This window comes from Pollachius pollachius, assembly GCF_949987615.1.
Source record: "Pollachius pollachius genome assembly, chromosome: 7".
In the NCBI taxonomy this organism is placed as follows: domain Eukaryota; kingdom Metazoa; phylum Chordata; class Actinopteri; order Gadiformes; family Gadidae; genus Pollachius; species Pollachius pollachius.
Genome location: NC_136940.1, coordinates 15,530,264 through 15,546,867, shown reverse-complemented (window position 1 = coordinate 15,546,867; position 16,604 = coordinate 15,530,264). Strand labels below are relative to the sequence as shown.

Genomic DNA, 16,604 nt, shown 5'->3' with positions numbered 1-16,604 from the left:
CAATGACGGGGAGGTTAGCTGTGAGGAGACAAACAACGCCTTGAAAGGACGGAATGACAAGAGGTCATGTGACCTCATACTGGGGTAGGAGGATACCTGGCGGAGGCTGCGGTCTGCGTTCTCATTGGCTGGGCTCCCATCAGAGCCGTTACTGCTGCCAGACTGCTCCTTCTCATTCAGCAGGGCTGTTGCATAGGCCAATGTGTCCTACGGAGAAGACAGGCCGACAAGACAGCAGTGACTCTCAGATGCACGCTATAATCAGACATTTTTAACAAAAGTTGCATTGTGTGTGTTGAGGTGTACCGGTGTGTGTGTGTGTGTAAGAGCAAGTGAGTGTGTGTCCATACCTGTGCTGAGATAGTGCGCTGGAAGGTCTTGTTGGTGGACGTCTCGTTGGACACGTTGCTCTGAGGAGTCCAGTAATGTTCGGACATCTGGGAGGACACACACACACACACACACACACCCCTTCATAAACATGGTCATCACATTCACAGGCTGAGCTCCCAGTTGTCCTTTATCAGCAGCGTGATTTCAGTGGAGGACTGAAGACCGACCTTCTTCTGTAACCACTGGACCGCCCAGCTCCAGTGACCAGAGAGATCCTTGAAGTAATCTTTGGCTGGAACGCACCTGGTGACAACAAGTGATACATGTCAGGAGAACATCCCTGATGCACTACAACTCATCTTGTGATAAAAAAAACACGATCTCTAATGTGCTACAACTCCTCTAATTTGTTAAAACGACCATGATCCCTAATGCACTTCAACTCATATCCTTTGTTAAAACTAACCCGATCCCTAATTTACATTTACATTTAGGGCATTTAGCAGACGCTTTTATCCAAAGCGACTTACAATAAGTGCATTTGTTACAATAAGTACATTTGTCATAAGAAGTGAAACAATATATCGCTGTCGGTACAGTAAAGATGTTCATAGAACCAAGTGCAAGTATTACAATCGCTAGGCTAACCCATTCCCCGTGTAAAGCAATGATAGCAGCTACTGTTGATGCTATACAATTAAGTACCTTGAATAAGTGCAATGTACAAGTGCCAGGACGTAAAACATTCAATGGTGGCTGTGCATTGGTTTCTATGCAGAGTCGAGGTGAACTCTGAACAGGTGAGTTTTGAGTCTTTTGCGGAAGCTGGTGAGCGACTCTGCAATCCTGACATTGGTAGGGAGCTCGTTCCACCACTGAGGTCCCAAAACAGAGAAAAGTTGTGACTTCGCTGATCGACCTTTGCTGGCTTTTAGCGATGGCGGTACCAGACGTCCAGCTGAGGTAGTTGAGCGGAGGCTCGATCGAGCTGGAGTGTGTGGCTTTACTAATGCTTGGAGGTAGGCAGGGGCAGTTCCATCGACTGCCTTGTATGCCAGTACCATCATCTTGAATCTGATGCAAGCTATTACAGGGAGCCAGTGGAGGTCTCGGAAGAGGGGGGTTACATGTGAGAACTTTGGTAGGTAACTTTGGTAGAACCCTAATGCACTACAACTCATCTCATGTGATAAAACTACCGCAATCCCTAATGCACTTTAACTCATCTCATGTGATAAAACTACTATAGAAGGCATGCTGAATGCAACTGTGAACAAGACTTGAACAAAAATGTAAATTTTGGTTTACATCAGCTAGGAGGTCCAGTGCTGCTCAGAATCTTTGGAGCACTCCCAGCCATCCATTAAGTTTCATGTTGAGCATCAGCAGACTTCTAGACTCCACCACTAGCCCTTTGAGACAGTGCTTGTGATAGAGGGCTCTATAAATAATCCCGTCTTACTTCTGGGCCAGTGTGATCAGGAACTTGACACACTGGTAGCAGCGGCTGCTGTCCACATTGTTGCTCTGGTGCATCAGAGCTGGAAGAAGGCAGAAGAGCGGTCAGTCAGGGCAACTCAACCACACACATACACACACACACAATCAAGGGTCAATTTAACAAAGATCAGTGAAGTGCTCCGTCGGAGGAACCAAAAGGAACACAGACGTACCTAACAAGCCCTTTTCTGACTCAAACGCATACTTGAGTCTCTGGGCCTGGAGAGGGTCTTCAACCACCTGACGAGGTAGAGAGGGGATTAGTTGCTGCATATGAGACACACAAATCTGGGCACAAAATGTCCATACAGGTGAAGCTCGAATGAAATTATCAATCAAAATAAATCATATTACTACTACTTTGATATTTTCAATCGAATCAAAAGAAGGTAAAGTAATAGATCCAGGTGTTATGATACTGTGTGATCAGTAATCATCGCTCACCAAAAGCTCCTGGAGCATCAGGAACACATTCTTCAGTTCATGTGGTGGAGCCGTCTCTAACTGGGTCTAACACACACACACAAAGAGCCAGAACAAATGAGGACCGTCACAGAGTTTCATCATACACTGCATGTGGGTATGGTCTGACAGACAGTGAACCCTAATGTTGTTGTATGCTTACCTTGAGTAGCTGTAGGACTCCGAAGGAGAAAGGCTCATTGCAGTAGGAGCAGTAGGCCATCATGTCGATGAGGAGGGACAGTGGTCCAGACAGCTCCCGCATGGCAAACATCACCTAAAACGCACATGTACACACAAGCACTAAGAGGCTGCTTCTGGGTTGGAACCTCACTCATAGACCGAGCCTAGTGTGTTAGGTAAGGTAGTTTATAATCCAACAAAGGTTGAAAGTAAAAACATTTCACATGTCAAGCCCGCTAAGGCTTTTTTAAAGTTACCCAATAATGCTGTTAATCTTGGCTAGTGTCTGTTTCCATGTGTGTGTGTGAATTTGTGTATGTATGTGTATGTGTGTGTGTGTGTGTGCGCATTTGTGTGTGTATGTGTGCATTTGTGTGTGTATGTGTGCATGTGCATTTGTGTGTGTGTGTGTGTGCATGCATGTGCATTTGTGCGCGTATTTGTGTGTGCATTTGTGCGTGTGTGTGCTTGTGTGTGCATGTGCGCATTTGTGTGTGTGCATGTGCATTTGTGTGTGTGTGTGTGTGCATTTGTGTGTGCATGCGTGTGTGTGTATATGTGTGTGTGTATATGTGTGTGTGTGTGTGTGTGTGTGTATATGTGTGTGTGTATATGTGTATATGTGTGTGTGTGTGTGTATATGTGTGTGTGTATATATGTGTGTGTGTGTATGTATGTGTGTATGTGTGTGTGTGTGTGTGTGTGTGTGTGTGTGTGTGTGTGTGTGTGTGTGTGTGTGTGTGTGTGTGTGTGTGTGTGTGTGTGTGTGTGTAAGTGTATGTGTGTGTGTTACCTCCAGGAGGTATGGTTGCCCCTCTGGGGTGAAGAGAGAGGCCTGCAGGTCGGCGTGGAGCGGCATGAGAGCGCTGGCAGGGGGCACACTGCTCACACTCAGCCTGAACGCTCCCGGGGCTGAGGAACACAACCAGACGTCTCATGTGGGACACACATCTCTGACCACAGGAAATAACAGTCTGCTTAACACCATTACGACCATGTATCATTAAACGTGACTCACACAGAAAACATGATAACATTGTGTATGGGGGAGAAGGCCATAAAAAGCATTGATTTCCCTCAGTAAGTGACATGTCTACAGCGTAGTTTCCCTCAATCTTCCGGCATAGTTCTTTGCTATATTCTAAGCAGTAGACAATGACTACTTTCTTAGATTCCCCACTATTTGACATGGAAATTGGAATAAGATCCAAAGTGTTAAGATCCAAATTCATTGTGACACATGGCAATGCCACTGGATATAAGGTGTGTCTGTGTGTGTGACTGACCATGGGTCCTCTGGGCTGTGAGGTCAGAGTTCAGGGTGATGAGGGCCAGGGTGATGTGCAGGTGGAGGAACTCGCGGGCTTGCGCCGGACTCCAGCGGCGGTTCTGGAACATTATCAGAGACAGAGGTTCATGGGTTTAGTGCAATGAAGATGAAATATTCTCGGTTTCAGTTTTTGTGTCGATATGGTTAAACCGTCAAATTATTGCAAATATACATTAGTATTTGATGAACTTGTACAGCCCTTCTTGGTTAAGGTGATAAGGCTTATACGGTAAAGTAATACAATACAATACTATATGGTACAACACTACGAAAAAAAGTGGAGCCGCCAAGGGAATGCGCCATTTGTCTTGTGGAAGAGACCGGAGGAGCTTACCTGGTTGTTCTGCCTGTTGGCTCCGAGGAGGAAGACAAGCATCCGGCGATAGGCTGCATGTTTCAGTAACAACTGGCATGACGTGGAGCCCTAACACAGAGAAGAAAAAAACACCATCAGGATCTACAAGCTCAGAATCCAGCAGCATTACACACCTTTATATTATTCAATCATCCCCATCTTAACCTGTCCTCAATGTGTTTTTTGACAGTATCACCTAAACAACTTGACCTGTCCTCACTGTAGTTAACTACTTATCTCCTAAACCTCTTGATTAACTCTGCATTACCAACTAGGGATGGGGATTGAAACCCGGTTCTATCAAGGATCAGGTTCCACGATCTTCAAAACCTGAAAATCATTAATGTTTGGGCTTATCGATACCACCATCGAGTCCCATCGTTCATTTATTATTTTCTTTGTCCCGCAGGTCCTGTAACGTAATGTTGTGTCCCTCGAGTCGCGTCACGGCATTTAAATCAAATCAATCCAATCACTGCAGCGTGTCCACCAATGTTTTTGCAATGGAATTGTAAGCAAACAGGTATTACAAGTAAAACAAGTGAAGTCTGGCAGTTAACTTTGCTCGCGAGGATGGCTGAACTGGCGAAAATCATTTATTGTAAAGGGGGAACACAACGTCAATGGCCAAGCACATTAGCATTGTGCATCAAAAAAAGGCCAAATGCAGTACCTTCGACTGTCTCCGAGTTGAAAAGACTCCTCCTTTCTCCTCCTCTTTCCTGTCGCACCAGACATTGTCGCTAGTCCCGTCAGTTAAAAATAGTAATCCAATTTTGAAATCGGTGTTGTAATCGGCAGCATACAAGCTAGTTATCTTAAAAAGTAAATAAAGTTTCAGATGTGTTGCGTGATGATGTGCTGAGGTTGGCTCAGTAAAACGACTGTAAGGTTATCCTGATGTGTTCAAATGTAACATAGAGAAACGGTAAATTGAGTTTTTGTTTTTGAGTTTGTGAGAAACATGAGTAATACTGCATTACTCATGTTTCTGTATTACTAATACAGTTCTATAGTGCTCTAACCATTTTAGTATATATAATTGAAACTACTGATGTCAGTATTTATTAAGAATTACATATTTAATTTAAAATACAATTATTTATTTCCTAAATATTTTCCTCATCACTAAAAACGCGTTGTATTTCCACCAAATTAATAGAAAGGTATCGATAAAGACTCGGATCGTTAAGGAGTATTGAAAATGGTATCGATATAAATAAATATTAATGATCCCCATCCCTATTACCAACTAACCTCTCCTTAATGTAGTGTTACTAATCAGTTAAACAACTGGATTAACTCTTCCTTTACCCGCTGTGCGAAGTTGCTGAAGAGGCTGAAGTACTGGGCGCAGTTCTTGACGTTCTCTGGGACGTCCTTGTCCAGCAGGGAGAGCAGTGCATCCACCAGGCCGTCCAGGCCCGGCTCCCTGAAGTGCAGGGCGCTCTCCAGGGTCTTCTCCAGGATAGAGGCCACTACCACCCGGACCTCACGCAGGCTGCACTCCAGCAGACACACCCTAGAGCACCGCAGGCACACAGAGGGGCACGGGTCAGTGCTCACGTAAGTACGTACGTACGGATGTGTCTTCATGCACCAGGTGTGTGTTGAGATGGCAGATAACAGGACATTGGGTCTTGACAAAGCCGCTTTGGGAGGCGATCATGCAGAACTAGGAGTCAATTGTTTTCCCTTTTTATGTTTTTAACTTATTATCTTATCAACTTATTAACTATTTTATCAAGTAGCTGAAACCAACTTCAAATACATTTTAATTTTATTTTATAACCAAAAACAGACGGCATTAACCAACTTGAATGGAAACTTTTCTGCAATCGTTTTCTTCGTGTCAGAAGTCATTTTGGAAGCTTGTTGAAAAGGGTTTTTATCCAGAAACCCTTGTCATTTGTGAGGGCATGTTTGTTCTTCTGAGAGGCAGCGAGAACTCCTTTTAACCACAGCCTGAAGGAACACACTTTCCCCACATATAATCACTCCACTCTTCACAACAAACTTGATTTGAAGTTTGTTTCAGCTACACACAAAGGCCTGTTCTTTCAGCCAATCAGCATTCAGAGCCTAATCGACAGCGGTGCTTATGTTAGAGAGCTCTAGATGGCTCTTGGCACTATTGCGCTTTGGAGAGGGCTCTCAGAGACCATAGGACAATGCTCTCTGTTATAAAGGAGTCAACTATAGTGAGTCCGGGATTTAATTATTAGTTCATTGCACTTTTTGAGGTATAAGAGTATGACAGAGCACTTTTTAGACTACATAAGCCGTTATTGGGATGAGTTATTCCTTAAATACACAGCCATACTCGGGACGTTCCTGGCGTGGGGTCATTTTTTTTAAAACTTGAGGAACGCCATCTACCGGACCAGCCCTTTAGCTGGTCAACTGTAGCCAACAAAACTATTTTCCTTTGTCATTTGGTGTCATGGACGAAAGGCCGGTGGCAGAATTCACCTGGAGATCTCTCTGCCCTCTGGTCCCACCAGATACTGCACCATCCAGCCACACGCCACGCTGCTCTTAGACAGCAGCACCTCCACCGTGGTCATCCACTCCTCGGTGTCCACCCTGGTTACGAGCAAGATAGACATAGAGGGAGAGACAGAGACACACTCCGAAATAAGGGATGGAGACGTGACATTTAAACCAAACCAAACGGGAATACTAAAGCAATACAAACGTATTTGTATTGGCTTATGACTTTCACTTCCTTTGTAGTGCAGAAGTGTCAATTTTACAGGGTTTACACTAGTTTGTAGTCAATATGTTACAAAGTAGACATAGACAGAGAGTGCCAGAGAGAGAGATTTTGTTTCCAGTATTGAAGTTAAGTTATAATTACCTCGTTAAATATTGTTATTACATTGTAAAGGTTTTACATGGAAAAAGTACCGCGTAGTAATGCGTTACACGTAACACTAGCCGCATTTACATGGGACACTTCTGATCCGATTCGATTTCTAATCGGAATAGATCTATTCCTATCATGCAATCCGAATGTACTGTATATCGGCCTATGGCATTGACAAAAGTAGTAAGCTTACGTTCGTATGTCTCTCAAGCACAACCGTTGGTCTGGACTTATATGATATATGTAAGGGATAATGTTGTAGTACAGAACGCCGGTCATTATCGGGTAAATAAGCCCCGGACCGCGATGCGAAGCGGAGGTGTCTTGCTTCGCCCTGAAGGGTATTATTTTCGATAATGACCAGCGACATTCTATACATTATTAACCGGCTCCTTGCCAAAACGAAACAATTTCTTCACACGGTGTGTCATTTTACAATTACCATTCGTAGTGTTGATCAGCAGAGAAATAGTCTGCCAAAGACGTTGACATCGCTTAGAAACCGGACACGCTGGGGTTGACAAGTTACCCGACTACTTACGGAGTCGGGTAACTTGTGGTTTGTGTCGATTATAGCGGACTACACCACCGCTTCTATTCCGCATGGAATTCTATTCCGATCAGAGAGTTGTATTCCCATTGAGCCGTATATATGATCATTTTTTATTCTGATTGAGCTGTTCTTCCACTTGTAATCGGATCAGAAGTGTCCATGTAAACGTGGCAGTCTACCGGTCACACCGGTCTCACGGTAACGTCAAAATCCATACTGTAGCGCAAATTCACACCAGTGTACTTTCTATAGAGGGATTATCAGTCTACGTCACTCCCCGCTCTACCCACATGTCGTATGCAGAAAGAGACAAGATCGACAAGAGCCGCAATAGTGTCTTGTTGTACGGTTGGTTGCAAAAAATGTTTTAATAAGACTGTTTATCCCATTTATTCTACTTCTGGCTTGCCAACATAAAACAATTAAAATACTTTAATAATTATTATTTTTCTTATTCGTATTGCATGCTTATTAAATGTATACTCTGTTTGAGTTCATCTCCCTCAAAAAGTAGTCCCCTTTAATTACGATCGATAAAACATGTTTTTGATTCCTCAAAGGGCATTATCCCGCTTATACCATGGTCACTTGCCAAAGAAAAGAAATTAAGATCATTCATTTATATTTTCATGCGTTTTACAATCCAAATATAAAGTTTTTCACATAAATAGGACGGACCTTAGCTACGACTTGGCAACGAGAGGTATTCAAGTCCACTGAGCTATAAGCCATAGAGCTAACGTTAGAATTGTACATATTTATAATTCAAAATTCGGCCCCCTTATTGCATTGTCCTGCGTACTACGGTGACGGTTTCGGGGCGCCCTAGCAATTGCTCCCGCGCCCCCCCCCCCCCCCCGCCGTTTGTTTTGTATATTTAAGTTGACTAATTAAGGGCGCCACCAGAGGGCGCCCCCAACGCATTTGCTGCCCTAGGCGATCGCCTATGCCGAGCGCCGGCCCTGGCAGCAAGCCATCCGGGTATATCCAGTTTGTTTTAGTGCACGCACCACGTGACATCATTGATATCACTCAGGTCCTACTCGCAACATAAAAATAAATCGACGCAAGTTTTAGCAATTTTAGGAGATAGGCCTGCACGTAAATTACAAACATTGAAAAACTCATAGGCCTTGTTGGAAATTTAATACCTCGTCAGATGACGTTTATTACTTTTTAATGGCCTTAATTTGGGCTAATTTCATTTACTACCTTTTAATACCTTTAACAACCCCGCAGAAACCCTGTTTTAGCTATGGACTTGTGCGTATGTGCATGTACCTGAGCTTTTTTTTGGTGTGCAGGTACGTGTGGAAGAGGAAATGGACAGACAACTGGAGACTCTCTTTTGCCATGGCCTGGTAGTCGGGATGCTTGAGTTTTGTCTGTAACACACACACACACACAAGTTCCTCTGGTGATGTGAATCTGGGCAGGGAGCGAGGGAGAGACCAGGACCAGTAAGGTACATGAAGCACTCACTGCGTTGACGGAGGCCAGGGATAGTGTGAAGTTGAAGTAGTCGCTGTTGTACACGTCGCGGTTCCTCATGAACTTCAGATTCTCGTCTCGTACCATCTACACACAACAATCATTGATATATTTTCAGTTTGATATGGCTGGTAGAGTGATGAATCACTCACAAACAGCGATTCACAATTTTAATTTTTCTACTGCATCTATTGATTCCATAAAATTTACATCTGAACTAGAAGGTTACTCAAGCGTAAAACACAAGCATCCACGAGTCATCCATCCACGGAATTTCTCTGTAAAAACGAACAGAATACTTCCACAGTAGTTAGAATTATATTCACTACTAAACATCTCATAAATTGTAAGACTACATATGTTATTTATATTTTGGAATGCTCTCTGTGTGATGCTTTTTATGTTGGGCGTACTGAGCGACGGCAACAAGACCGCCTTGCTGAACATAGGTATGCCGCAAAAATAGGAAACTGTGATTATGCTATGACAAGACACTTCGAAGAAGCGCATAATGTCAACGGCATACTGTTCACAGCTATAGGGATTGATAATGTGCCCCTTACCTCTAGGAGGGGTGAAAAGAAACAATAAACCAAAAAGAAAGTCGCTGGCTCTATAAACTAGATGCTATGGCATTCCCAGGATTGAATGATTCTATTGAAATGGTGGTCTTCCTTTAGAGTTGATGAGCTCTTTGTGACTGTTTAAATTATTTTGATTGTATTGCTATGATTGTTATTCAACACTGGATACATTCTATGTTTGTCATGGATATGTATGTATTTTGTGATCATATTACATGATTTAAGCTGCATTATGAGTAATCTGTTGACTCCGCCTACTCCAGCTGGAGCGAGTTTACTAATACCTATGACTTGAAATACCTGCCGACACACCTTGTTTATTATTCATGCCCTAATGAAGGCCAACAATGGCCGAAACATTTTGGCAACTTTTTAAGAATTCTATTATGAAAGCCTATTTAATAAAGCTTTTTTTTACTTAAAGAAGAGTGACTTGGTCAGCTTATCTTTTTAGAAACTATGTTTTTGCCTACCTAAGAGCACCTTCGCACTAACTGATTCATTTAATCAGAACTACACCGTAGCTCTCCAACCTGTCTACCTTACTAGGTCAGGCCTGCTGAAAGGCTTCCAGCAGGCTTTCTTAGTAACCAAAGTGTACCTGGTAGATACTGGCCGGCATCTTCTCCACAAACAGACCCTTCTTCTCCCCCTTCCTCACCAGACGGGTGAGGAGGGTGAGCCGGTCGTTGTTTGCCCTGGGCGGGCGGGGGGACGACTGGGGTGAGACGTCGGGAGAGGAGGGGGCGGAGCTAGAGTGCAGAACAACAAAGACATGTGTTGCTACCACGGGACAAGCTTAACAGTCCAAAAATTAGCATGAGTTACACACCATGCAAATCAAATTAAATGTAACACGTGAATCACGTTTAGTCACACACTTTACATTTGACATTTGTACTGTAAGCTGTGTTTCTCAGATGTTGCTTGTCTCCTTTTTGGGGACACGGAGTGTGAAGTGTGCATTTACCTGTGTGGAGAATGTGAAACCTGCGTTTGCCTGTGTAGAGAGTGAGAGAAGTGGGGACTTTCTTATACTTTGTTATGCTTTTTTTTTGCCTATGTGGGTCTATTCGAGTTTGTCTATATCCCTGAATTACCCTTCTGGGATTATGAATTACATTTCATCTGGGTTCATTGAAAATGTGTTGGGTCTATGTGGTCACCTACAGGTTAAGGTGTGACTTATCATGTGGGGACCTGCAGTTTGTCTATATGGGGACCTACAGTATACAGTGTGTACGTCTGTGGGGACAAACTTACAGAGTGAGGTCCTCGGCCTCCTGTCTCATTACGCTGACCCTGCTTTTCTTGGGAAGGACCGGAGAGTTCTGGTCACTTATTCTCTGGTAGAACAGCATGTAAGCGTTCCAGTACCTCCGGCGCACATCAGGGTATGGGTTGGCTGAGAACACACACACACAAAGAGACCCATACATATACAAAAGACATGCAAAAACAACCGTGCAAAAATAAAACACTGACTGAAAATAAATGGTCAGGAATGATTCATAAACTCTATAGAGCTACGCTAAATGTTATGGTTAACCTATGGAGAGGACCTGGCTAGATTGATCGGGGCGCGTTTGTGCGCCGAGGGCTTACACTGGTCGTAGACCTTGGGGCGATACTCCCCTCCGAAGCACTCGTACTCCAGGGTTTCATCGTTCATGTCAAACTCCTCGACCACGTTGTCATTGAACTTGTACCAGCGTCCGCGAGCGCCTCCCCTGTAAGAGAATGGTGTTGAATTAACCTCTATACACAATACATCTCTGCAGAGGGCGGTTGGCTGCACCAAATCTTTACACACAGCTTTGTATATAAGGACCATAATAAACAGTCCACGATAACACTTTGAGAATAAGAGTGAGTAAGTGAATGAGCGAGTGAGAGAACGAGTGAGAGATGTGGTAAATGCGGCAGTGATGGATTATCTGGTTCCAAGGCATTCAAGGTCTTCATTCAGTGTTTCTGCCTTGAGGGGCCCAACATCTGGAGAAGCTTTCAGGGCCCCCACTCCGCCACCCCCACCCCTTGAACGCTGTATAATGAGCCCCAGGGAGCGCCCCCACACTCTAGCACAGCTGAGTGGAAAAACCAAGGTAATAAGACTCTACTGGCTCCACTAATTATCAGCTATTAGCCTCCTACATTACACTCAGATTGAGAGCGCTATAAAGTACAGTGGGGTGCCAGGGGAAACTTGGGCCATAAAGCCTGTTAGAGCTTTAATGGGCCTTTGCTCAGTGTTGCCCAGGGCATTTGAACAGAACTGACTGAAGACTGGCTAATGAGACATTTCAATTGCTTTGATATACTACAGTTGTGCTGACTGGAAAAAAAAGAACAACTGGTTCCAACCTATGCATTATTCCCATTTAAACACTATTGAGTAATCGTAAAAAACAAATGTTAAACATTGAACTGGTAAATTGAGTCTTTAGGCGAGGCGGATGGTCCAATTATCCTTCATGTCTTACCGTCTGTCTTTGATGAAGGAGTAGTAATGTCCGGCGTGCGCCTGGCCGCTGTGGACTACAACTCCCACCAGCTCGTAGTTCTCCGATATGGTTACCTTCTTGCGGGGCGAGCCACCGGCAGCCCCGTCGCCGCGGCCCTCCGCAGCCTCCCCGCTGCAGTCCTGGCGTGCCATACCGGACACCGTGTAGGGCTCCATGTTCAACACCCAGGGGAACTGAAGGACAGACGGGGAGGGGATGGGGTCTCTCAATTAACGAGTTAATTGTTATCCAACTTGTTAATAAATTACTCTGAATGATGTGATGAGGCTGTTTCTATAGAAAAGTGATGGTAGCTCTACATGATGAGGCTATATCTATTCAACAGTGATGAGGCTGCATCTAGTGAACAATGATGGTAGCTCTAAGTGATGATTCTCTGTGAATGCAGGTGCCAGTCATATCCTACCTTGATCTGCTCATCGTACTTTATGGAGCGTCCGCTTTCCCAGTCGAATCCAAAGCGCATGAGGTGGATGCAGAGCACACTCGGCAGGGACTTGATACACGTCCGCTTCACTGTGGTTCTCTGAAGTTACACACACACACACACACACACACACACACACACACACACACACACACACACACACACACACACACACACACACACACACACACACACACACACACACCTAATTTGATACTTCAATAATAATAGAACTTGACGAGGAGCCTACAGGTTTGAACCCAGAATTCGGCTTTGAATTAAACCTAATAATCCTCTTGGCCCCATATAAAGCTGTAAGTTTTTATGTTCTTTTCGTTTCAGCACGATATTGCTAAGTTAGTATTGCGCCGGAGTATCAACATTTCAAGTTGGAAAGTTAAAGGTGCTCGTGGCGGAGCAACGTAGGGAGGGAGGGACGTTCTTTATGGGAAGTTTAGTTTAAAAATGACGCACTTCTGCTCTCTCGATTCTTCTACAAGAAAGAGCACCGTCTTCAAATCTCAAACGTTATCTACAGCTTTGTATACTATAATATTTAGCAGACTTCTCACACACCTTCTCCTTGCATTTCTCACAGTAGTAGGCATTGCTGCCTTCCAGCACCTCCCCCCTGACAAACTGGTCCAGTGAGATCTCCAGACTCTGGCAGGAGGTCACACCCAGGTTCAAGGCCATGAATGTCTCTTCTCGCTCGTACCTGTAATGTCAAGGGTCAAAGGATAAATTTAAAATGTAAAGTATTTACGAAGGAAAGCAAGGTCCTTTAGAGTGGGATTTAATATGAACTATGAAATTAATAATGTCAATGTAAGTTTAAAGTGGTAATCTCAATGTCTTTTCTGTAAATAAATGTATGTCGAGTCAGATATATTTGAGATTGTCACTTTTTATTATTCACGTAGAAGTAAGTGTATAAAACATGGAAGACAAGATCCTGGTTGTGGCTTACCGGTGAGGACAGTCTTTACAAATCTTTTGGTCAGAGAAAATCCCCTGGAAGGTGTTTTTAAACAGCTGTTCCCGCCCTATTTTCTGTTGGGGAACATTTTTAGTAATGGGTTGTGTCAGTGACAACACTTTAAAGCACAAGAAATGGTAAATACAACAAGACAATTGGGTTGTTCAGAGTGAGAGAGTGCGTGAGTGAGAGGGACACCTTGAGATGTTCGTCCAGCTGGTCCACTAGGCTGGTGAAGAACTCATAAGCATCCTGTTGCTCCCGAACGTACAACTCCTTATTCCACATCTTGAAGATCTGCCTCAGACCAGGGAGACATAACCACACAATGTGTTCATCCCCTTGAGAGTCAGGAGGACCACAGCTATAACTTTATATGAAAACCCTTAGCATTTTAATCATCAACAGTATCCAAAAATGATTAATAGAAAGGAAACATCTTTTTTGTTTGAAGCTCTTTCGATTTATACCACATTGCAACAATTAAATCCCCGGAATTGTGTGTTGGGCTAGAGACACAAATTTTCATGAGGTTTAATACAGAAAAAAAGGCAGAGCTGTTATCTTGGAACAAACAAGCAATTACAATGAAAGCCTGCAGGATTTGAGCTAGTGAGGATGCGACGCACCTTCCAGAAGTTCTCAGGGATGTAGTACTGCAACTTGCTCTCCATCAGGTGACCAAACAGGGACTGGACTTGACAGAACACGCTCTCCTCTGGCTGCTCGGTGTCGTCCTCAATAGATAAGATCGCCTGGGGACCAAGTAACACAGTTTTAACGTTGCATATTAACAAAACACTTTTGACGACAATTACTAATTGGGAAGCATGTGTGCGATTGTGCGTGCGTGCACCTCTGGCAGGCCAGGCTGCATGTAGAGCTGCTGGAACACAGCGTTCATGTAGCAGGTGGCTCCGCCGTTCTTCAGCCCCACAAACCCAGATACGGAGCGGCTGTCGACCGGGGGCAGGTACTGCAGGGAGGGAAACCACAGCCACACAAAATTGCAAGAGAACACGGCGTTGGCGCATATTTTACAATAAATAATAAGACTTTGCAAGATGGTGAATTGGTGTACAGCTAAAACATTTGAGATGCTATTAAAATAAATAGTTATCCGTATTATTTGTTTTATTCTAATATTATTATTATAATATGTTTTATTAATTATTCATTAATTCTATTTTGTATTAATTATAAACTCAATCATACTTGTATTATAATATTTCAAACCTCAGCTGTTTGATGTCATTTGTAAGCTATATGTGATAGGAAAAGGTCCTTTGAAAGATGAGCCTGAGAATCCCTTATCGAGTCTCACATCAAACTCCTTGCTGAGGGAGGGGTCTGGCGTGTGGTGCATGGACAGCAGCTCCTTGGTGATCAGCTGCAGGTTGGGCAGAGAGCTGTCCGCCAACATCACCAGCACCTCGTAGGCTGCTAGCCTGCTGCTGGCGGTGCTGCACCTGCCCACACAAGCACATGCGTTCAGTATAGATTAATTTGTTCTTATTAATCATGTTATTTTTCAAGTTGTTTCGAAAAAAACAATGGCAAAACATTATCCAAATCTATAAAAGCAAGGTGTACTTTGGGTGGAAGTCATGGCTGGGGGTGGGGGCGGGCGTGGGGTTAGAGCTGTTGATAATGATGCGTGACGCACGGAACAGGAAGTCATCCAACAGCTGCTGAATCAGCGACGGACCTGTTGGCAGACGGCGACGTTGTCATCGCATTAGTTTACAAGTCGTTTACATGCAGACTGTGCAGGTAAGAGATGTATTGGGTGTGCGTCGGTGCGGGCTCACCGAGCTGTTCCTTCTCCTTGCCGCAGAGCGAGAGCAGTGTCTTGATGAGGCGGAGATGCCCTGCCTGCAGGATGTTGTCAGCCTCGCTGGTCTCCATCTCGGAGCCCCAGCTGGGCTCAAAGTTGTCCAGCCAGGAGATCTCGTCCTCCAGCATGTTGGCCGCGCTCAACTTCAACGCCTCCATCTCAGAGCCTAGGACAGTGGGACGGAGCAGGGTCGGGGAGGGAAGAAGATGGAGAGACGGAGAGATAGTTAAGGAAGCAAGGATAACAATTAGAAAAGAGATTATCCTACACTGACATCTGGTGGATGAAAATAGACGTTGCCCTTTCAAACATATCAACACAAAATAAACGACAACTGGGATTTGGCATGCGTGTATTTGCGTTAAGACTTACTGGTCAGGTCGTCCAGAAGCTGACACCTCAGTTCAAAATATTCAGTGCACTGAGAAAGTAATCTGCAGGACAAAAAAACACCGTCAAGAGACTAGGAAGAAGGTCAGGAAGGGATTAAGGCTATTCTTCATGCATCCCCTCAGCTGAAAGGCATAATAATAAAGCCATTTAAATGGCCCGATGAAAATGCAGACACATTCCCAACAGGCATTATAGGTCCAGCTTTCCAGTCTCAAGTCTTGGCAACTATAATCTTAGATCAAGCGATCCTACTATGCGGTAGCAGAACTTCGGTTATAGCTTGGCTACCCTGGGAAAAGTAAACTAATGCTGGCCGAGTTTGTGTTGGCCGTTAGCCACAACATGACGGGTCGAAACTAATATGAAGCTAAAGATAGCAAATCTGTTCACCCGGATTTCAGCTTGTCTGCCATCAGACTTTACAGGCTGAATCTAAAGTCTGACTTGTTGGTCAAGCCTCCCTGTAACTCTTTTGGGCCGGGTACCTCTGGTTGACTCCCCTCATGACGGACGTTGGGCTCCAGAGGGGCAGCTGGGCGCTGAGTACCACCGTCAGCAGGAACAGGTTGGGCTTCTGCACCTCCTGTAAGCCTGAGGTGTCCGACTGGCTCAGAGTGTACAGCTGGTCACAGGCCACCCGGCGGATCTGGAGGTGGACACCAGAAGTTAAAACAGCACTAAGTAGCCTTTTTACAGCTATTTACAACATCACTAAATAGCTCAACTACAGTAGAATTTGAGTAAAATGAACCAATCCATCAAGGAAATGTTTCCGCTATTAAT

The 16,604-nt window shown here is 44.3% G+C and overlaps 1 protein-coding gene across 8 annotated transcripts in view; it reads right to left on the bottom strand.

Annotated features, from left to right (window-relative positions):
- Positions 1–16,604, bottom strand: part of usp24 (ubiquitin specific peptidase 24) — a 50,490-nt gene that overhangs the window by 2,690 nt on the left and 31,196 nt on the right. For 4 of the 8 annotated variants that reach the window (XM_079740115.1, XM_079740116.1, XM_079740119.1 and 1 more), the window contains 30 exons: positions 16,307–16,467; positions 15,801–15,862; positions 15,403–15,594; positions 15,185–15,299; positions 14,916–15,060; positions 14,448–14,567; positions 14,221–14,346; positions 13,790–13,888; positions 13,583–13,665; positions 13,189–13,330; positions 12,592–12,711; positions 12,144–12,358; positions 11,266–11,390; positions 10,924–11,065; positions 10,631–10,660; positions 10,262–10,412; positions 9,068–9,163; positions 8,867–8,970; positions 6,636–6,749; positions 5,478–5,685; positions 4,143–4,232; positions 3,765–3,867; positions 3,272–3,390; positions 2,459–2,572; positions 2,278–2,343; positions 2,007–2,073; positions 1,796–1,874; positions 561–636; positions 351–437; positions 97–207 (listed from right to left, as the gene is read on the bottom strand). In XM_079740115.1, coding sequence (XP_079596241.1) covers positions 97–207; positions 351–437; positions 561–636; positions 1,796–1,874; positions 2,007–2,073; positions 2,278–2,343; positions 2,459–2,572; positions 3,272–3,390; positions 3,765–3,867; positions 4,143–4,232; positions 5,478–5,685; positions 6,636–6,749; positions 8,867–8,970; positions 9,068–9,163; positions 10,262–10,412; positions 10,631–10,660; positions 10,924–11,065; positions 11,266–11,390; positions 12,144–12,358; positions 12,592–12,711; positions 13,189–13,330; positions 13,583–13,665; positions 13,790–13,888; positions 14,221–14,346; positions 14,448–14,567; positions 14,916–15,060; positions 15,185–15,299; positions 15,403–15,594; positions 15,801–15,862; positions 16,307–16,467 — 3,462 coding nt within the window. The remainder of the gene's footprint in view (positions 1–96; positions 208–350; positions 438–560; positions 637–1,795; positions 1,875–2,006; positions 2,074–2,277; positions 2,344–2,458; positions 2,573–3,271; positions 3,391–3,764; positions 3,868–4,142; positions 4,233–5,477; positions 5,686–6,635; positions 6,750–8,866; positions 8,971–9,067; positions 9,164–10,261; positions 10,413–10,630; positions 10,661–10,923; positions 11,066–11,265; positions 11,391–12,143; positions 12,359–12,591; positions 12,712–13,188; positions 13,331–13,582; positions 13,666–13,789; positions 13,889–14,220; positions 14,347–14,447; positions 14,568–14,915; positions 15,061–15,184; positions 15,300–15,402; positions 15,595–15,800; positions 15,863–16,306; positions 16,468–16,604) is intronic. The other 4 variants (XM_079740117.1, XM_079740118.1, XM_079740121.1 and 1 more) reach the window with 1 other exon arrangement.